Source organism: Somniosus microcephalus, unplaced genomic scaffold (assembly GCF_052327205.1).
Source record: "Somniosus microcephalus isolate GS21.2 unplaced genomic scaffold, FLI_Smic_1.0 unresolved_chr5, whole genome shotgun sequence".
In the NCBI taxonomy this organism is placed as follows: Eukaryota; Metazoa; Chordata; class Chondrichthyes; order Squaliformes; family Somniosidae; genus Somniosus; species Somniosus microcephalus.
In genome coordinates, this window is record NW_028225183.1 from 35,510,403 (window position 1) to 35,532,382 (window position 21,980).

Genomic DNA, 21,980 nt, shown 5'->3' on the forward strand with positions numbered 1-21,980 from the left:
CCCCGGGCTCCTCGGACGAAACACCCCCCCGGGCTCCTCGGATGAAACACCGCCCCCGGGCTCCTCGGACGAAACACCCCCCCGGGCTCCTCGGACCAAACACCCCCCCGGGCTCCTCGACGAAACACCCCCCCGGGCTCCTTGGACGAAACACCCCCCCGGGCTCCTCGGACGAAACACCCCCCCGGGCTCCTCGGACGAAACACCCCCCCGGGCTCGTCGGACGAAACACCCCCCCGTGATCCTCGGACGAAACACCCCCCCCGGGCTCCTCGGACGAAACACCCCCCCGGGCTCCTCGGACGAAACACCCCCCCGGGCTCCTCGGACGAAACACCCCCCCCCCCGGGTTCCTCGGAAGAAACACCCCCCACGGGCTCCTCGGACGAAAACACCCCCCGCCGGGCTCCTCGGACGAAACACCCCACCGGGCTCCTCGGACGAAACCCCCCCCGGGCTGCTCGGAACGAAACACCCCCCCCGGGCTCCTCGGACGAAACACCCCCCCGGGCTCCTCGGACGAAACACCCCCCCCGGGCCCCTCGGAACGAAACACCCCCCCGGGCTCCTCGGACGAAACACCCCCCCGGGCTCCTCGGACCAAACACCCCTCCGGGCTCCTCGGACGAAACACCCCCCCCCGGGCTCCTCGGACGAAACACCCCCCCGGGCTCCTCAGACGAAACACCCCCCCGGGCTCCTCGGATGAAACACCCCCCCGGGCTCCTCGGACGAAACACCCCCCCCAGGCTCCTCGGACGAAACACCCCCCCGGGCTCCTCGAACGAAACACCCCCCCGGGCTCCTCGGACGAAACACCCCCCCGGGCTCGTCGGACGAAACACCCCCCCGTGATCCTCGGACGAAACACCCCCCCGGGCTCCTCGGACGAAACACCCCCCCGGGCCTCCTCGGACGAAACACCTCCCCCCGGGTTCCTCGGAAGAAACACCCCCCACGGGCTCCTCGGACGAAACCCCCCCCCCCGGGCTCCTCGGACGAAACACCCCCCCGGGCTCCTCGGACGAAACACCCCCCAAGGCTCATCGGACGAAACACCCCCCCGGGCTCCTCGGACGAAACCCCCCCCCCCCCCGGGCTCCTCGGACGAAACACCCCCCCGGGCTCCTCGGACGAAACACCCCCCCCGGGCTCGTCGGACCAAACACCCCTCCGGGCTCCTCAGACGAAACCCCCCCCCCGGGCTCCTCGGACGAAACACCCCCCCGGGCTCCTCGGACGAAACACCCCCCCGGGCTCCTCGGACGAAACACCCCCCCCGGGCTCCTCGGACGAAACACCCCTCCGGGCTCATCGGACGAAACCCCCCCCCCCGGGTTCCTCGAAGAAACACCCCCCACGGGCTCCTCGGACGAAACACCCCCCGCCGGGCTCCTCGGACGAAACACCCCCCCCGGGCTCCTCGAACGAAACACCCCCCCCGGGCTGCTCGGACGAAACACCCCCCGGGCTCCTCGGACGAAACACCCCCCCGGGCTCCTCGGACGAAACACCTCCCCGGGCTCCTCGGACGAAACACCCCCCCGGGCTCCTCGGACGAAGCCCCCCCCCCCCGGGCTCCTCGGACGAAAACTCCCCCCCGGGCACCTCGTACGAAACACCCCCCCGGGCTCCTCGGATGAAACACCCCCCCGGGGCTCCTCGGACGACACACCCCCCCGGGCTCCTCGGACGAAACACCCCCCCGGGCTCCTCGGACGAAACACCCCCCCCGGGCTCGTCGGACGAAACACCCCCCCTGGCTCCTCGGACGAAACACCCCCCCGGGCTCCTCGGACGAAACAGCCCCCCCGGGCTCGTCGGACGAAACACCCCCCCGGGCTCCTCGGATGAAACACCCCCCCGGGCTCCGATAGAGAGAGAGACAGATAGAGAGAGAGAGACAGACAGATAGAGAGAGAGAGACAGAGAGAGAAAGAGAGAGACAGATAGAGAGAGAGACAGATAGAGAGAGAGAGACAGATAGAGAGAGAGAGACAGGCAGAGAGAGAGAGACAGATAGAGAGAGAGAGACAGATAGAGAGAGAGAGAGACAGATAGAGAGAGAGACAGATAGAGAGAGAGAGACAGATAGAGAGAGAGACAGATAGAGAGAGAGAGACAGATAGAGAGAGAGAGACAGATAGAGAGAGAGAGACAGAGAGAGAGAGAGAGAGACAGATAGAGAGAGAGACAGATAGAGAGAGAGAGACAGATAGAGAGAGAGACAGACAGATAGAGAGAGAGAGACAGATAGAGAGAGAGAGACAGATAGAGAGACAGACAGACAGAAAGAGAGACAGACAGACAGAGAGAGAGAGGGAGACAGGGAGAAAAACAGACAGACAGACAAAGAGAGAGGGAGAAAAACAGAGAGACAGATAGAGAGAGAGACAGACAGATAGAGAGAGAGACAGACAGATAGAGAGAGGGAGACAGGGAGAAAAACAGACAGACAGACAAAGAGAGAGTGAGAAAAACAGAGGGACAGATAGAGAGAGAGAGAGACAGATAGAGAGAGACAGATAGAGAGACAGAGAGACAGACAGATAGAGAGAGGGAGACAGGGAGAAAATCAGACAGACAGACAAAGAGAGAGGGAGAAAAACAGAGAGACAGATAGAGAGAGAGAGAGACAGATAGAGAGAGACAGATAGAGAGACAGAGAGACAGACAGATAGAGAGAGGGAGACAGGGAGAAAAACAGACTGACAGACAAAGAGAGAGGGAGAAAAAGAGAGAGAGAGATAGAGAGAGAGACAGACAGATAGAGAGAGGGAGACAGGGAGAAAAACAGACAGACAGACAAAGAGACAGGGAGAAAAACAGACAGACAGGGAGAGACACAGAAACAAAGAGACAGACAGTGAAGAAGAGATAGAGGGAGATGGCGACAGTGAGAGAAAGACGCAGAGACGGTGAAAGACAGATAGAGAAAGTGAGAGAAAGGGCCATCTCTGGAGTCTCTGTGCTGTCATCACCGAAACACCCTTCTTAGGGTTAAAAATGGATACCAACGGCTGGTGGTCTGTCAGAAGTGTAAACGTTTGGCCTTGCAGGTAATGATTAAACTTCTTTACTCCCCACACAAGGCTGAGAGCCTCCCTATCTATCTGAGCATAGTTGCGCTCCGCGGAGGTCAATGATCTGGATGCGAACGCGACTGGCCTCTCCAGGCCATTTGGCAACTTGTGTGAGAGTACTGCCCCAATACCATATGGAGAAGCATCACAAGCCAAACAAATAGGCAGCGTTGGGTTGAAGTGAGCCAACACTTCCTCTGAGGTGATCAATGCCTTGCTTTTGCGAAAGGCCCTCTTACAGTCCTCGCTCCACTTCCATGGTACTCCCTTCTGCAAAAGAGCGTTCAGCAGGTGCAGCACCGTGGATAAATTTGGCAGAAACTTATGGTAATAGTTAATCAACCCTAGGAACGACCTAAACTGGGATACATTATCCGGAGCGGGTGCCTTCACAACAGCTTCGATCTTGTAAGGAGACTTATGAAGCCCCTCCTGGTCAATGACATGACCACAGTACGAGATCCGCTTCTGAAAGAACTCACATTTCTGGCGATTAACTCGAAGTCCATATTCTTTCAATCTGGTGAGCACCAGTTCCAAATTTGCAAGGTGTTCCTCGTCATCATCTCCTGTAATCAGAATATCGTCCAGGTAACATTGTGTGCCTGGAATTCCCTGTAATACCTGCTCCATGGCCCTCTGCCAAATTGCTGGAGCCGATGCCACTCCAAAAACCAGTCTATTATACAAGCCTCTATGCGTGTTGATCGTGAGATACTGGCGTGACTCTTCCTCAACTTCCATCTGTAAGTACGCCTGCGCCAGGTCTATCTTGGTGAAGTGTTTCCCGCCAGACAACGAAGCGAAGATATCCTCAATCCACGGAAGCGGATACTGCACCTTGTGAAGCACCGGATTAACAGTGATCTTGAAATCTCCACAGATGCGAACCTTCCCTGGTTCCCCCGGCTTGTTGCTTGATGAACGCTTCATGACGGGAACAATGGGCGTAGCCCACTCACTCCAGTCTACCTTAGACAGTACTCCTGAACGTTCTAGCCCATTTGCATGTTCTTCAACCTTGATGTTTGCCGTAATTCCTCTCAGTGTTCCCAGTCCCTGTTGGAACACCTCTTTAGTATCGTCCAATATTCTGGACAATCGTTTAGGTTTGACATCTTTTTTACCGGAATCTACCGTTAGTGCTTTTAAGGAATGCCAGTCCATATTTATTTTCCTAATCCACTCCCGTCCCAGTAGTGGTGGACCTCCCTCAGGTAGCACATATAAGTCCATTCCTCGGCTTTCTTTGCCCTTGTGGACCACCTTTACCTCTATCTTCCCGATGGGGTATACTCTTTGCCCCGTGTATGTTTTCAATACAATCTCCGTATCCCGTCGGGGAATATGTGGGAATAACCTTTTGTAATCTTGCTTATTCATGACCGTCAATGCCGATCCAGTGTCCAATTCCATCTTCACTTGGACTCCTGCTATCTGAAGTGTGACCCAAATTGTTTGGAGGTCTGCTTCCTTACCAACATTGTGTACTCTTAGACTACCCAGTTCATCACTGCTGGAGTCTGAATCTGACTTCTGTTCGTTCGAACTGTTCTCTGTCACCTTGTGTACCTTTCTGTACTTTTCTTGCGGTGACTTTTTGTTGCTGGTCTTCTTTCCTGACCGGCATACTTTAGCTATGTGACCAAGCCTGCCACATTTTCTGCATTCCTGATTTTTGAACCAGCACTGGTTCTGATCGTGCGTTGTCTTTCCACAACGATAACATTTTACTGTACCCAAGACCATTTGATTGGTGCTGAGTTCCGGTGACCGTAGCTGCATTTCCGCCGTGCCTCTCGCTGCGGCTTCTTGCGATGCTGCAATAGTGACAGCTTTATCAAGCGTAAGATCATTCTCCTCAAGCAGTCGCTTTTGTGTTCCTTCTTTTAACAATCCACACACAAATTTATCTCTCAGCGCATCTTCTAGTCCTGTTCCAAACTGACAGTACTTCGATAGCTTACGCAGTTCAATTAAAAATTCAGCGTTGCTTTCGTCTTTCAGCTGCGTTCTTCTGTAAAATTTAAATCGTTCCGCTATCATCAGCGGCGTGGGGTTTAAATGATTTTTCAGGACAGTAACAATGTTCGCGAAAGTCTGATCCGCCGATTTATTTGGTGATAGAAGGTGCTTCAATAGCCTGTATGTCTTCGCACCCATTGAGCTTAATAAGGTTAGTGTTTTCTCATCATCTGGTACCTTATTTGCTTTACAATAAACTTCCATGCGTTCTACATACGTGGTCCAATCTTCGATATCGCTATCAAAGGTATTAATGTTCCCATGTTTAGGCATCCTTGCAAGTTTTTAAATTTTTCTTTTTCTCAAAATGGCGGCTTCCCGCGCTTGTCTTCTTCCCCCGCCTACTAAAATGGCGGCTTCCCGCGTTTGCCTTCTTCCCCCGCTGGCTGCAATGGCGATTGCCGTGCTGCTGCCGTTCTCGCCTCCCCAGCGGTTCTCAATTCCCCGACGCTGCTTTGCCTCGCAGCCCCGCTTGCAGCCCGGTCCTTTACACCGGCTGCGTTTGAGTTCTCCGCAGCTCTCGTGCCTTAAGCTGTCCCAGTCGCTGCGCCTCTCAGCCTCGATTGCAGCCCAGCCCTTTTTACCGGCCGTGGTCGAGTTCTCCGCCCTTATTCCTCCGTTTTCCCTCCCCTACTCCACAGCCAACGCGGCCGACTTTCTGCTCGTGTCGCTGATCGGCTTACCCACCACCGTGGTAGAAGGGATGATCACTGCCTGTCGCTGATGGAGGGCTTCGTGGTCAGAATTTTTCTTTTTAACACGGGTCCTCGATGCCTCCCGTGCGATGGTGCTCAGCAGGATGATGAGGGCAGATGCCTCTTCTTGACGCCCGTTCTGAGGACGAAGCTGCCTTGGATGTAAAACTGCCGCAGGGTAAGATCGGACTCGTCGCCACTGTTGAGTCTGTGTGTCTCAGTTATGCTTAGGATCAATCACTGGACACAGACAACAAGAATAACTTTTAACAGGTCTTTACTATTCGGAGGTCAGGGCTGAACTGCCCAGCTGATCCCTACACAACACTTATATACCGGTGTGGTCACCACCGGTATTACAGTATACAGCAGCCAAGAGAAAGTAGTACATCTCTTAAGGTAGTTCTCTTAAGGTGGAACAGGTTACATACACCACAAACCTCTCCTCATATGTCCATCCCCTCATCCCCGGGATTAACCGAGTGAACCTTCTTTGTACTGACTCGAGAGCAAGTATGTCCTTTCTTAAGTATGGACACCAAAACTGTACGCAGTATTCCAGGTGCGGTCTCACCAATACCTTGTACAACTGAAGCAATACCTCCCTATTTTTATATTCTATCCCCCTAGCAATGAAAGCCAACATTCCATTGGCCTTCTTAATCACTTGCTGCACTTGCATACTAACCTTTTGAGTTTCAACTTGAATTTATAGAAACATAGAAGATAGTAGCAGGAGTAGGCCATTCGGCCCCTCGAGCCTGCTCCGCCATTCAATGCGATCATGGCTGATCATCCAAATTCAGTACCCTGTCCCTGCCTTCTCCCCATACCCCTTGATCCCTTTAGCCTTAAGAAATATATCCAACTCCTTTTTGAATATATTTAATGAATTGGCCTCAGCTGCCTTCTGTGGTACAGAATTCCACAGGTTCACCACTCTCTGGGTGAAGAAATTCCTCCTCATCTCAGTCCTAAATGGCTTATCCCTTATCCTTAGACTTTCCACCATCTACAAGGCACAAGTAAGGAGTGTGATGGAATACTCTCCACAGCTGGCCAAGGTTCGGTTTGCATAGCCTCACAGATTTTACCTTAAAATTGGCTGTCCGCCCCCACACACCGTTAGCTCCGCTGGTGTGTGTTCCGATGGTGACCTCTGTCGTCACACAAAGTTCATGGTGTTTGGAGATAGGACGCATTTGCTTTTCGAGTCAGTGGAGGCGGAGGGAAGGACGGAGTGGAGGGCGGAGCAATTGGGATCACTGCTCCAGAGAACAGCCGGGTGGAAAGTTACCAGGGTTTTCCAAGGCGGGACAGGGACCTCTATAAGAACGTTCCTTCAGCCAGCAGAGACGCCAGCCGGACACTCAAGCTCTTCACGCTCTGAAGCAGTCCCGGCCCCTCATCGGACAGACGGAAGGTCTTTGAGTGACAACGCGGGATTCAGCTGCCATCATGTGGTAAGCAGATCTTTCGTGTTTAGAGGGAGCTTTACTCTGTATCTAACCGGTGCTGTACCTGTCCTGGGAGTGTTTGATGGGACAGTGTAGAGGGAGATTTACTCTGTATCTAACCCGTGCTGTACCTGCCTGGGGAGTGTTTGATGGGACAGTGCAGAGGGAGCTTTACTCTGTATCTAACCCGTGCTGTACCTGCCCTGGGAGTGTATGATGGGACAGTGTAGAGGGAGCTTTACTCTGTATCTAACCCGTGCTGTACCTGCCCTGGGAGTGTTTGATGGTGCAGTGTAGAGGGAGCTTTACTCTGTATCTAACCCGTGCTGTACCTGCCCTGGGAGTGGTTGATGGGACAGTGTAGAGGGAGCTTTACTCTGTATCTAACCCGTGCTGTACCTGCCCTGGGAGTGTTTGATGGTGCAGTGTAGAGGGAGCTTTACTCTGTATCTAACCCGTGCTGTACCTGCCCTGGGAGTGTATGATGGGACAGTGTAGAGGGAGCTTTACTCTGTACTGTATCTAACCCGTGCTGTACCTATCCTGGGAGTGTTTGACGGGACAGTGTAGAGGGAGTTTTACTCTGCATCTAACCCCGTGCTGTACCTGTCCTGGGAGTGTTTGATGGGACAGTGTAGAGGGAGATTTACTCTGTATCTAACCTGTGCTGTACCTGCCCTGGGAGTGTTTGATGGGACAGTGTAGAGGGAGCTTTACACTGTATCTAACCCGTGCTGTACCTGTCCTGGGAGTGTTTGACAGGACAGTGTAGAGGGAGCTTTACTCTGTATCTAACCCGTGCTGTACCTGCCCTGGGAGTGTTTGATGGGACAGTGCAGAACGAGCTTTACTCTGTATCTAACCCATGCTGTACCTGCCCTGGGAGTGTTTGATGGGACAGTGTAGAGGAAGCTTTACTCTGTATCTAACCCGTGCTGTACCTGCCCTGGGAGTGTTTGACGGGACAGTGTAGGGGCAGCTTTACTCTGTATCTAGCCTGTGCTGTACCTGCCCTGGGAGTGTTTGATTGGACAGTGTAGAGGGAGCTTTACTCTGTATCTAACCCGTGCTGTACCTGCCCTGGGAGTGTTTGATGGGACAGTGTAGAGGGAGCTTTACTCTGTATCTAACCCGTGCTGTACCTGTCCTGGGAGTGTTTGACAGGACAGTGTAGAGGGAGCTTTACTCTGTATCTAACCTGTGCTGTACCTGCCCTGGGAGTGTTTGACGGGACAGTGTAGAGGGAGCTTTACTCTGTATCTAACCCGTGCTGTACCTGCCCTGGGAGTGTTTGACGGGACAGTGTGGAGGAAGCTTTACTCTGTATCTCACCCATGCTGTACCTGCCCTGGGAGTGTTTGATGGGACAGTGTAGAGGGAGTTTTACTCTGTATCTAACCCATGCTGTACCTGCCCTGGGAGTGTTTGACGGGACAGTGTAGAGGGAGCTTTACTCTGTATCTAACCCGTGCTGTACCTGCCCTGGGAGTGGTTGATGGGGCAGTGTAGAGGGAGCTTTACTCTGTATCTAACCCGTGCTGTACCTGCCCTGGGCGTGTTTGACGGGACAGTGTAGAGGGAGCTTTACTCTGTATCTAACCCATGCTGTACCTGCCCGGGGAGTGTTTGATGGGACAGTGTAGAGGGAGCTTTACTCTGTATCTAACCCGTGCTGTACCTGCCCTGGGAGTGGTTGATGGGGCAGTGTAGAGGGAGCTTTACTCTGTATCTAACCCGTGCTGTACCTGCCCTGGGCGTGTTTGACGGGACAGTGTAGAGGGAGCTTTACTCTGTATCTAACCCGTGCTGTACCTGCCCTGGGAGTGTTTGATGGGACAGTGTAGAGGGAGCTTTACTCTGTATCTAACCCGTGCTGTACCTGCCCTGGGAGTGGTTGACGGGGCAGTGTAGAGGGAGCTTTACTCTGTATCTAACCCGTGCTGTACCTGCCCTGGACGTGTTTGATGGGACAGTGTAGTACGAATGCTCCGTCTGCACCGATCAGCAAGTTGTTACCTAAGCGGTCTCTGGGGCAATTTCCAAGGTGGAACAGTCTGAAGTTCATTCCCTTACGATCTATGTTGACATCAGACAGCATGAGGTCGTTGACATCCGTCTGGGTTCGATTTGAAACAGTGCCCCGAGCTGAAAGGTCAAAGTTTAACACTTCCTGTTGACTTTTGTCCAAGGACATCGCTGGCCCCCTTCAGCGGGACATGAGAAATAGAAAGAACGAAATTGCATTGCTACAGTGCCTTTCAGAACCACAGGGCGTTCCAAAGCACTTCACAACCAATGAAATACCTTAGAAGTGTAATCACTGCTGTGATGTAGGAGAGGCAGCAGACAATTTGGGCACAGTGAGATCCCATGAACCGCAATGGGATAATGACCAGTTCATCTCATTATTGGTTCAGAGAGAAATAGTGGCCGCCGGACATGGAGAACTTCCGTGCTCCTCCTCCAATTGTGGTCGAGGGAACTTTTACGTCTGCCTCAGAGGACAGATTGGGATTCGGGTCAACATCGCATCGCAAAAGACGGCAAATCCGAGAGTGCAGCACTCCCTCAGTACTGTCCCTCCGACAGTGCAGCACTCCCTCAGTACTGCCCCTCCGACAGTGCAGCGCTCCCTCAGTACTGCCCCTCTGACAGTGCAGCACTCCCTCAGTACTGTCCCTCCGACAGTGCAGCACTCCCTCAGTACGGCCCCTCTGACAGTGCAGAGCTCCCTCAGTACAGCCCCTCTGACAGTGCAGCGCTCCCTCAGTACTGCCCCTCCGACAGTGCAGCGCTCCCTCAGTACTGACCCTCCGACAGTGCAGTGCTCCCTCAGTACGGCCCCTCTGACAGTAGAGCGCTCCCTCAGTACTGCCCCTCCGACAGTGCCGCGCTCCCTCTGTACTGCCCCTCTGACAGTAGAGCGCCTCCTCGGTACTGCCCCTCTGACAGCGCAGCGCTCCCTCAGTACTGCCCCTCCGACACAGTGCTCCCTCAGATCTGCCCCCCGACAGTGCAGTACTCCCTCAGCACTGCCCCTCCGACAGTGCAGCGCTCCCTCAGTCCTTCCCCTCCGACAGTGCAACGCTCCCTCAGTACTGCCCCTCTGACAGTGCAGTACTCCCTCAGTACTGCCCCTCCAATAATGCAGTGCTCCCACAGTACTGCACCTCAGACAGTGCTGCACCCCCTCAGTACAGCCCTTTCCGACAGTGCAGTGCTCCCTTAGTACTGCCCCTCCGAGAGTACAATGTTCCCATAGTACTGCTCCTCTGACAGTGAAGCGCTTTCTCAGTACAGGCCCTCCGACATTCCGTGTTCCCTCACTACGGCCCCTCCGACAGTACAATGTTCCCATAGTACTGCTCCTCTGAAAGTGAAGCGCTTTCTCAGTACAGGCCCTCCGACAGTGCAGCACTCCCTTACTACCGCCGTTCCGGCACTGTAGCGCTCCCTCAGTACTGCCCCTCCAACGGTACAGAACCACCTCAGTACTACCCCTTTGACAGTGCAGCGCTCCCTCAGTACTGCCCCTCTGACGGAGCAGCGTCCCCTCAGTAACGCCCCTCCGACAGTGCCACGCTCCTTCAGTACTGCCCCTCCAACTGTGATGTAATCCCTCAGTACTGCCTCTTCGCCAGTGCAGAACACCCTCAGTACTGCCCCTCCGACAGTGCAGCGCTACCTCAGTACTGCCCCTCCAACAGTGCTGCGCTCCCTCAGTACTGCCCCTCCGACAGTGCTGCGCTCCCTCAGTACTGCCCTTCCAACAGTGCAGCATTCCCTCAGTACTGCCCCTCTGTGATGCAGTGCTCCCTCAGTACTGCCCCTCCAAAAGTGCAGCGCTCCCTCAGTACTGCCCCTCCGACAGTGCAGTGCTCCCTCAGTACAGTCCCTCCAACAGTACAGTGTTCCCATAGTACTGCTCCTCTGACATTGAAGCGCTCCCTCAGAACAGGCCCTCTGGCAGTACAGTGTTCCCATAGTACTGCCCATCTGACAATGCAGCGCTCCCTCAGTACTGCCCCTCCGACAGTGCAGTGCTCCCTGAGTCCTGCCCCTCCGACAGTGCAGTGCTCCCTCAGTACTACCCTTCCTACAGTGCAGCACTCCCTCAGTACTGCCCCTCCGACAGTGAAGCGCTCACTCAAAACAAGCCCTCTGGCAGCACAGTGTTCCCTCAAATCTGCCCATCTGACAATGCAGCGCTCCCTCAGTACTGCCCCTTCGACAGTGCAGCACTCCCTCAGTACTGCCCCCCCACAGTGCAGTGCTCCCTCAGTACTGCCCCTCCGACAGTGCAGTGCTCCCTCAGTACTGCCCCTCCAAAAGTGCAGCGCTCCCTCAGTACTGCCCCTCCGACAGTGCAGCGCTCCCTCAGTACAGTCCCTCCGACAGTACAGGGTTCCCATAGTACTGGTCCTCTGACATTGAAGCGCTCCCTCAGAACAGGCCCTCTGGCAGTACAGTGTTCCCATAGTACTGCCCATCTGACAATGCAGCGCTCCCTCAGTACTGCCCCTCCGACAGTGCAGCGCTCCCTGAGTCCTGCCCCTCCGACAGTGCAGTGCTCCCTCAGTACTACCCTTCCTACAGTGCAGCACTCCCTCAGTACTGCCCCTCCGACAGTGAAGCGCTCACTCAAAACAGGCCCTCTGGCAGCACAGTGTTCCCTCAAATCTGCCCATCTGACAATGCAGCGCTCCCTCAGTACTGCCCCTTCGACAGTGCAGCACTCCCTCAGTACTGCCCCCCCACAGTGCAGTGCTCCCTCAGTACTGCCCCTCCGACAGTGCAGTGCTCCCTCAGTACTGCCCCTCCGACAGTGCAGTGCTCCCTCAGTACTGCCCCCCCACAGTGCAGCACTCCCTCAGTACTGCCCCCCCACAGTGCAGCGCTCCCTGAGTACTGCCCCTCCAACAGTGCAGCGCTCCCTGAGTACTGCCCCTCCGACAGTGCAGCGCTCCCGCTGTTCTGCCCCTCTGACAGTGCCGCGCTCCCTCAGTACTGCCCCTCTGACAGTGCAGCGCTCCCTCAGTCAAATCAAATCAAATCAAATCAAATCAAATCAAATCAAATCAAATCAACTTTTATTGTCATTGTTAGTGCACAAATGCAGTACAACGAAATGTAGGCTTGCGGCTCCCGTGAGTGTACAATTTGGATTAGGACACTTAAACATTCAACATACATTTATACATTTGGCTTGCAGTATATTAGCATAAATATGACCATAATAAAGTGCATTGGCAGATGTGCAGGCTTTAGTGTTTATTTGTGGAGTTCAGTAGGATGACAGCCCTGGGAAAGAAGCTGTTCCTAAATCTGGTCGTACGGGTGCGAATGCATCTGTAGCATCTTCCAGATGGTAGGAGGGCGAACAGACTGTGGCTGGGGTGGGTAGGGTCTTTGATGATGGACCGTGCCCTCCGTAGGCAGCGTTTCTGATATATATGCTCTATGGTCCGTAGCCGGGTGCCGGTAATGCGTTGGGCAGTTTTGACTACCCGCTGCAGGGCTTTCCGGTCATGGGAGCTACAGCTGCCATACCATACCGTGATACAGTTTGTCAGGATGCTCTCTATAGTGCAGCGGTAGAAGTTAGAGAGGATCAGGGGTGACAGATTACATCCCTTCAGCCTCCTCAAGAAATATAGGCGCTGCTGGGCCTTCTTCACCAGAGAGGAGGCATTGAGGGACCAGGAGAGGTCTTCCGTGATGTGGGCTCCGAGGAACTTAAAGCTGTCCACCCTTTCCACCTCCACCCCATTGATGTGGATGGGGGTGTGACTTCCGCCATTGGACTTCCTGAAGTCCACGATTATTTCCTTTGTTTTCTTGGTGTTAAGGGCCAGGTTGTTGTCGGCGCACCACTTCACGAGATGCTGGACCTCCTCCCTGTAGGCTGACTCATCGTTGTTGGTGATCTGGCCTACTACCGTGGTGTCATCTGCAAACTTGATGATGGTGTTGGAACCATTAACAGCCACACAGTCGTGGGTGAAGAGGGAGTAGAGGAGGGGGCTCAGCACACATCCTTGTGGGGCCCCCGTGTTCAGGGTCGGGCGGGGGGGGGGAGAGGGGAGGTGTGGTTACCTAATTTGACAGACTGGGGTCTGTTTGTTAGGAAGTCCAGGGTCCAGTTGCAGAGGGAAGTGTTCAGGCCAAGAGTTTGGAGTTTGGTGGCCAGCTTGTTGGGGACGACAGTGTTGAATGCTGAGCTGTAGCCTATAAACAACATTCTGATGTAGGTCTCCTTACCATCTAGGTGATTCAGTGCCGAGTGTAGAGCAGTTGTGATTGCATCCTCCGTTGATCTGTTTGCACGAAAGGCAAACTGGTGTTGGTCAAGGGAGGCAGGAACAGTGGCTTTGATGTGGACTAAGACCAGTCTCTCGAAACACTTCATTATGATGGGTGTGAGTGCGACAGGTCGATAGTCATTCAGACACGTCACAGCCGCTTGTTTAGGCACAGGAATGACGGTGGCGGTCTTGAAGCATGTAGGGACTACTGCCTGGGCCAGTACTGCCCCTCTAATAGTAGCGCGCCCCCTCAGTACTGCCCCTCTGACAGTGCTGCGCTCCCTCAGTACTGCCCCTCTGACAGTGCAGCGCTCCCTCAGTACTGCCCCTCCGACAGTAGCGCGCCCCCTCAGTACTGCCCCTCTGACAGTGCAGCGCTCCCTCAGTACTGCCTGCTCCGACAGTGCAGCGCTCCCTCAGTACTGCCCCCCCACAGTGCAGGGCTCCCTCAGTACTGCCTGCTCCGACAGTGCAGCGCTCCCTCAGTACTGCCTCCCCACAGTGCAGGGCTCCCTCAGTACTGCCTGCTCCGGCAGTGCAGCGCCCCCTCAGTACTGCCCCTCTGACAGTGCAGCGCTCCCTCAGTACTGCCCCTCCGACAGTGCAGGGCTCCCTCAGTACTGCCACTCCAACAATACAGCGCTCCCTGAGTACTGCCCCTCCGACAGTGCAGCGCTCCCGCTGTACTGCCCCTCCGACAGTGCAGCGCTCCCTCAGTACTGCCCCTCCGACAGTGCCGCGCTCCATCAGTACTGCCCCTCTGACAGTAGAGCGCTCCCTCAGGACTGCCCCTCTGACAGTAGAGCACCCCCTCAGTACTGCCCCTCCGACAGTGCAGCGCTCCCTCAGTACTTCCGCTCCGACAGTGCAGCGCTCCGACAGTGCAGCGCTCCCTCAGTACTGCGCCTCTGACAGTGCAGCCCCCGTCAGTGCAGCCCCTCCGACAGTACAATGATCCCTCAGTACTGCTCCTCCTACAGTGCAGCGCTCCCTCAGCAATGCCCCTCCGAATGTGCAGCGCTCCCTCAGTACTGCCCCTCCGACAGTGCAGCGCTCCTGCAGTACTGCCCCTCCGACAGTGCAGCGCTCCCTCAGTAGTGCCCCTCTGACAGTGCCGCACTCTCTCCGTACTGCCCCTCTGACAGTGCAGCGCTCCCTCAGGACTGCCCCTCTGATAGTAGAGCGCCCCCTCAGTACTGCCCCTCCGACAGTGCAGCGCTCCCTCAGTACTGCCGCTCCGACAGTGCAGCGCTCACTCAGTACTGCCGCTCCGACAGTGCAGCGCTCATTCAGTACTGCACCTCTGACAGTGCAGCCCCCCTCAGTAGAGTAGAATGATCCCTCAGTACTGCTCCTCCTACAGTGCAGCACTCCATCAGTACTGCCCCCCCACAGTGCAGCGCTCCCTGAGTACTGCCCCTCCGACAGTGCAGCGCTGCCGCAGTACTGGCCCTCCGACAGTGCAGCGCTCCCTCAGTACTGCCCCTCTGACAGTGCCGCGCTCCCTCAGCACTGCCCCTCTGACAGTGCCACGCTCCCTCAGTACTGCCCCTCTGACAGTGCAGCGCTCCCTCAGTACTGCACCTCTGACAGTGCAGACCCCTCAGTAGAGCCCCTCCGACAGTACAATGATCCCTCAGTACTGCTCCTCCTACAGTGCAGCGCTTCCTCAGCAATGCCCCTCTAAAAGTGTAGCCCTCCCTCGGTACTGCCCCTCTGACAGTGCAGTGCTCCCTCAGTACTGCCCTCCCATAATGCAGCGCCCCCTCAGTACAGCACGTCCGACAGTGCAGTGCTCCCTCAGTACTGCCCCACCGACAGTACAATGTTCCCATAGTACTGCTCCTCTGACAGTGAAGCGTTTTCTCAGTACAGGCCCTCCGACAGTGCAGTGTTCCCTCACTACGGCCACTCCGACAGTGCAGCACTCCCTTACTACCGCCCCTTCGGCATTGCAGCGCTCCCTCAGTACTGCCCCTCCAACAATACAGAACCACCTCAGTACTGCCCCTTTGACAGTGCAGCGCTCCCTCAGTACTGCCCCTCTGACGGAGCAGTGTCCCATCAGTACCACCCCTCTGACAGTGCAGCACTCCCTCAGTACTGCCCCTCCAACAGTGCAGCACTCCGTTAGTACTGCCCCTGTAAGATGCAGTGCTCCCTCAGTACTGCCCCTCTGACATTCCAGCACTCCCTCAGTACTGCCCCTCTCACAGTGCAGCACTCCCTCATTAAGGCACCTCTGACAGTGCGGCATCCTTCAGTACTGCCCCTCCGACAGTGCAGCACTGCCTCAGTACTGCACCTCTCACAGTGCAGTGCTCCCTCAGTACAGTCCCTCCGACAGTACAGTGTTCCCATAGAACTGCCCCTCCGACAGTGCAGTGCTCCCTCAGTACTGCCCCTCCAACAGTGCAGCGCTCCCTCAGTACTGCCCTTCCAACAGTGCAGCGCTCCCTCAGTACAGCCCCTCCGACATTGCAGCATTCCCTCAGTACTGCCCCTCCGAAAGTGCAGCACTCCCTCAGTACTGCCCCTCCGACAGTGCGGCGCTCCCTCAGTACTGCCCCTCCGACAGTGCAGTGCTCCCTCAGTACTGCCCCTCCGACAGTAGAGCGCCCCCTCAGTACTGCCGCTCTGACAGTGCAGCGCTCCCTCAGTACTGCCCCTCCGACAGTGAAGCGCCCCCTCAGTACTGCCGCTCCGACAGTGCAGCGCTCCCTGAGTACTGCACCTCTGACAGTGCAGCTCCCCTCAGTACAGCCCCTCCGACAGTACAATGATCCCTCAGTACTGCTCCTCCTACAGTGCAGCGCTCCCTCAGCAATGCCCATCCGAAAGTGCAGCCCTCCCTCAGCACTGCCCCTCTGACAGCGCAGCACTCCCTCAGCACTGCCCCTCCGACAGTACAGCGCTCCCTCAGACCTGCCCCTCCGACAGTGCAGCACTCCCTCAGTACTGCCCCTCTGGCAGTGCAGCGCTCCCTCAGTACTGCCTCTCCGACAGTGCAACGCTCCATCAGTACAGCCCCTCTGACAGTGCAGCGCTCCCTCAGTACTGCCCCTCCGACAGTGCAGTTCTCTCTCAGTACTGCCCCTCCGACAGTGCAGTTCTCTCTCAGTACTGCCCCTCCGACAGTGCAGCGCTCCCTCAGTACTGCCCCTCCGACAGTGCAATGCTCCGTCAGTACTGCCCCTCCGACAGTGCAACGCTCCCTCAGTACTGCCCCTCCGACAGTGCGGCGCTCCCTCAGTACTGCCCCTCCGGCAGTGCAACGCTCCCTCAGTACTGCCCCTCCGACAGTGCGGCGCTCCCTCAGTTCTGCCCCTCCGACAGTGCAGCGCTCCCTCAGTACTGCCCCTCCGACAGTGCAACGCTCCGTCAGTACTGCCCCTCCGACAGTGCAGCGCTCCCTCAGTACTGCCCCTCCGACAGTGCAACGCTCCGTCAGTACTGCCCCTTTCAAATTCCCGAGGTTTTTTTCTAACCATGTTGACCCTCGGCCTGAGGGCCTTTTGCGGGGGATGGTCGGGGAGGGCGCTGGATGGAAGAAGAGCAAGTAGCATCATGTGACAAACGTAGATATGGAAAACCAAGCGATTCTGGGTGTGCCAGTGATGTCTCTTCTTTTCCGTTCACTTCCAGGGTTGTTCTGCTCCAGTCGATCCTTCTCTGTACACTGGTGACCCTTTCGGAGCAACATCACAAACGAGGTGACCAACTCCAGGCAGACGGTCAGTCAGTTTAACATGCAGGACAGCTGTGGCTTAGTTGGTCGCTCCCTGTCTCTAGCCTCCGAGTCAGAAAGGTCACGGGTCAGAGGGTCATTGCTGAGGGAGCGCCTCACTGTCAGAGGGTCAGTGCTGAGGGAGCGCCTTACTGTGGGAGGGGCAGTGCTGAGGGAGCGCTGCACTGTCAGAGGGTGAGAGGTGAGGGAGCACTGCACTCTCAGAGGGGCTGTACCGAGGGAGCGCGGCACTGACAGAGGGTCAGTACTGAGGGAGTGCCTCACTGTCGGAGGGTCAGTGCGGAGGGAGTGCCTCACTGTCGGAGGGGCAGTACTGAGGGAGCGCTGCCCTGTCAGAGGGACAATACTGAGGGAGCGCTGCACTGTCAGAGGGGCAGTACTGAGGGAGTGCTGCACTGTTGGAGGGGCAGTACTGAGGGAGTGCCTCACTGTCAGAGCGGCAGTACTGAGGGAGCGCCTCACTGCCAGAGTGTCAGTGCTGAGGGAGTGCCTCACTGCCAGAGGGGCAGTACTGAGGGAGCGCTGCATTGTCAGAGGGTGAGAGGTGAGGGAGCACTGCACTGTCGGAGGGGCAGTACTGAGGGAGAGCCTCACCGTCAGAGTGTCAGTGCTGAGGGAGTGCCTCACTGCCAGAGGGGCAGTACTGAGGGAGCGCTGCATTGTCAGAGGGTGAGAGGTGAGGGAGCACTGCACTGTCGGAGGGGCAGTACTGAGGGAGAGCCTCACCGTCAGAGTGTCAGTGCTGAGGGAGTGCCTCACTGCCAGAGGGGCAGTACTGAGGGAGCGCTGCATTGTCAGAGGGTGAGAGGTGAGGGAGCGCTGCACTGTCGGAGAGGCAGTACTGAGGGAGCCCGGCATTGTCGGAGGGGCAGTACTGAGAGAGCGCTGCACTGTCGGAGAGGCAGTACTGAGGGAGGGCTGCACTGCTGCAGGGTCAGTACTGAGGGAGCACTGCACTGTCGGAGGGGCAGTGCTGAGAGAGGGCTGCACTGTCAGAGGCGCAGTACTGAGGGAGCGCTGCACTGTCAGGGGGCAGTACTGAGAGAGCGCTGCACTGTCGGAGAGGCAGTACTGAGGGAGGGCTGCACTGCTGCAGGGTCAGTACTGAGGGAGCACTGCACTGTCAGAGGCGCAGTACTGAGGGAGCGCTGCACTGTCAGGGGGCAATACTGAGGGAGTGCTGCACTGTCGGAGGGGCAGTACTGAGAGTCACTGCACTGTCAGAGGGGCAGTACTGAGGGACTGCTGCACTGTCGGAGGGGCAGTACTGAGGGAGCGTTGCACTGTCGGAGGGGCAGTCCTGAGGGAGCGCTGCACTGTCGGAGGGGCAGTACTGAGGGAGCGTTGCACTGTCGGAGGGGCAGTCCTGAGGGAGCGCTGCACTGTCGGAGGGGCAGTACTGGAGGAGTGCTGCACTGTCAGAGGGACGGTACTGAGGGAGGGGCAGGTGAAGGGGGGGGATACGAAATTCGTGCGACTGCTGTACTAAATCTATCTCAACACTTGCCCTCCTCCAGTTCACTGCGGTGTCCCAGAAAAGATCGCACACGGTCACTTCGACTACCTGACCGCCCTTGACAAAAACTCTTACTTGGCAGTCATCAAGTACGACTGTGACCACCCCATCTATTCCCTCGCAAACAGTAATGAAGGTGAGTTCTGCGTTTCTCTCTGTGAGGGTTGGGTTGAGGGGAGGGTCTTTCCTTGTCCTGGGTGGAGGGGAGGGTATGAGTGGGGTGTGTTAGCCTTCAGCTGAATGATGAGACGTTGGGTGGGCCACCTTCATCAGGAACTCACGCCCTCCCCTCCGTTGGACCTCCCCAACTCCCCCCACACCTCCTTCCATCTCTCCACTCCCTTCCCCCTCCCTCCTCAATCTCAAGTCCTGGGCTCTCGTGGTACAGGTTGGGAATGTGATTCTTCAGGGAAATGCTAGCTGGTGTAGTCCCTGCTGTCACACTCTCTGTCTCACCTTCTCACCCTCTCTCTCCATTCCACCTCTATCACTCCCACCCTCCCCCTCACTCCCACCTTCTCCCATATCCCTCACTCCCACCTCCCCACCTTCTCCCCATATCCCTCCCTCCCACCTCCCCACCTTCTCCCCATATCCTCACTCCCACCTCCCCACCTTCTCCCCATATCCCTCACTCCCACCTCCCCACCTTCTCCCCATATCCCTCACTCCCACCTCCCCACCTTCTCCCCATATCCCTCACTCCCACCTCCCCACCGTCTCCCATATCCCTCACTCCCACCTCCCCACCTTCTCCCCATATCCCACACTCCCACCTCCCCACCTTTTCCCCGTATCCCTCACTCCCACCTCCCCACCTTCTCCCCAAATCCCTCACTCCCACCTCCCCTCCTTCTCCACATATCCCTCACTCCTACCTCCCCACCTTCTCCCCATATCCCTCACTCCTACCTCCCCACCTTCTCCCCATATCCCTCACTCCCACCTCCCCACCTTCTCCCCATATCCCTCACTCCTACCTCCCCACCTTCTCCCCATATCCCTCACTCCCACCTGCCCACCTTCTCCACATATCCCTCACTCCCACCTCCCCACCTTCTCCCATATCCCTCACTCACACCTCCCCACCTTCTCCCCATATCCCTCACTCCCACCTCCCCACCTTCTCCCCATATCCCTCACTCCCACCTCCCCACCTTCTCCCCATATCCCTCACTCCCACCTCCCCACCTTCTCCACATATCCCTCACTCCCACCTCCTCACCTTCTCCCATATCCCTCACTCCCACCTCCCCACCTTCTCCCCATATCCCTCACTCCCACCTCCCCACCTTCTCCCATATCCCTCACTCCCACCTCCCCACCTTCTCCACATATCCCTCACTCCCACCTCCTCACCTTCTCCCATATCCCTCACTCACACCTCCCCACCTTCTCCCCATATCCCTCACTCCCACCTCCCCACCTTCTCCCCATATCCCTCACTCCCACCTCCTCACCTTCTCCCATATCCCTCACTCACACCTCCTCACCTTCTCCCCATATCCCTCACTCCCACCTCCCCACCTTCTCCCCATATCTCTCAATCCCACCTCCCCACCTTCTCCCCATATCCCTCACTCCCACCTCCCCACCTTCTCCCCATATCCCTCACTCCCACCTCCTCACATTCTCCCCATATCCCTCACTCCCACCTCCCCACCTTCTCCCCATATCTCTCAATCCCACCTCCCCACCTTCTCCCCATATCCCTCACTCACACCTCCCCACCTTCTCCCCATATCCCTCACTCCCACCTCCCCACCTTCTCCCCATATCCCTCACTCCCACCTCCCCACCTTCTCCCCATATCCCTCACTCCCACCTCCCCACCTTCTCCACATATCCCTCACTCCCACCTCCTCACCTTCTCCCATATCCCTCACTCACACCTCCCCACCTTCTCCCCATATCCCTCACTCACACCTCCCCACCTTCTCCCCATATCCCTCACTCCCACCTCCCCACCTTCTCCCCATATCTCTCAATCCCACCTCCCCACCTTCTACCCAAATCCCTCACTCCCATCTCCCCACCTTCTCCCCATATACTTATCTCCCACCTCCCTACCTTCTCCCCAAATCCCTCAATCCCACCTTCTCTCCCTATCCTTGAATTCAGTCTCTCTCCACAAATAGATCTAATTGGTTCTTAACCCCCATTACACTTTAATGCCTCAGTATCCTTCCCTGTTAACTCACTGAAACAATCAGTGACACTTTGGGTGACATTCCATCTTGAGGAAGATACCAGGAAAGAGTTAGAGAGAGGTGGGTGGTGGGGGAGGGTGGGTGGGGGTGGTGGGGGGAGAAGGAATACTAAAGTTATTGAGTTTGTGGCACAGAATGTGTTAGAATTATGCAGTCGTGGGGTGTGGCCATGAGGGGAGGAAAGCATCTGTGACGCCTCCCATGGTCAAACGACCATGTCAAATTCATGAGATTGGAGGGGGTGAGGGGCAAGGGGTGAGGGGGATGAAAGAGATTTGTGCGTGAGATGCGGTGGGGGTCTGATGAGTGAACGTTTCTCTAAACTCTGGTCTCTTCCCCTCCTGCAGCTGTCTACGTCTGCACAGACCAGAACAGGTGGGAAAACGCAGTGTTGGGAGACAGGCCCCCGGAGTGCCCCAAGGGTAAGCAAGAGACCGCACTCAACACATGGCCAGTGAGCCCTACTGCCTTGCTCCAGAAGTCTCACCAGCACTGGCCCCAGCTGGAATACTGTGTCCAATTCAGGAGCACCGCACATTAGGAAGGATGTCCAGCCCTCGGAGAGGGTGCGGAGGAGATTTACCAGAATGGTACCAGGGGATGAGGGGCTTGAGTTACGTGGAGAGTCTGGAGAAGCTGGGATTGTTCTCCTTGGAGCAGAGAAGGTTCAGGGGAGATTGACCAGAATGGTACCAGGGAATGAGGGGCTCGAGTTACGTGAGAGACTGGAGGAGCTGGGATTGTTCTCCTTAGAGCAGAGAAGGTTAAGGGGAGATTGACCAGAATGGTACCAGGGGATGAGGGGCTTGAGTTACGTGGAGAGACTGGAGAAGCTGGGGTTGTTCTCCTTGGAGCAGAGACGGTTAAGGGGAGATTGACCAGAATGATACCAGGGGATGAGGGGCTTGAGTTACGTGGAGAGACTGGAGAAGCTGGGGTTG

At 56.4% G+C, this 21,980-nt stretch overlaps 1 protein-coding gene across 1 annotated transcript; it reads left to right on the plus strand.

Annotated features, from left to right (window-relative positions):
• Nucleotides 1–7,031: 7,031 nt before the first annotated feature.
• Nucleotides 7,032–21,962, plus strand: LOC147087893 (mannan-binding lectin serine protease 1-like). Its single transcript, XM_085977968.1, has 4 exons — nucleotides 7,032–7,266; nucleotides 17,211–17,278; nucleotides 18,831–18,965; nucleotides 21,387–21,962. The coding sequence occupies exons 1-4, from the start codon at nucleotides 7,262–7,264 to the stop codon at nucleotides 21,578–21,580; spliced, it is 402 nt and encodes a 133-aa protein (XP_085834094.1). The 5' UTR covers nucleotides 7,032–7,261; the 3' UTR covers nucleotides 21,581–21,962.
• Nucleotides 21,963–21,980: the final 18 nt, after the last annotated feature.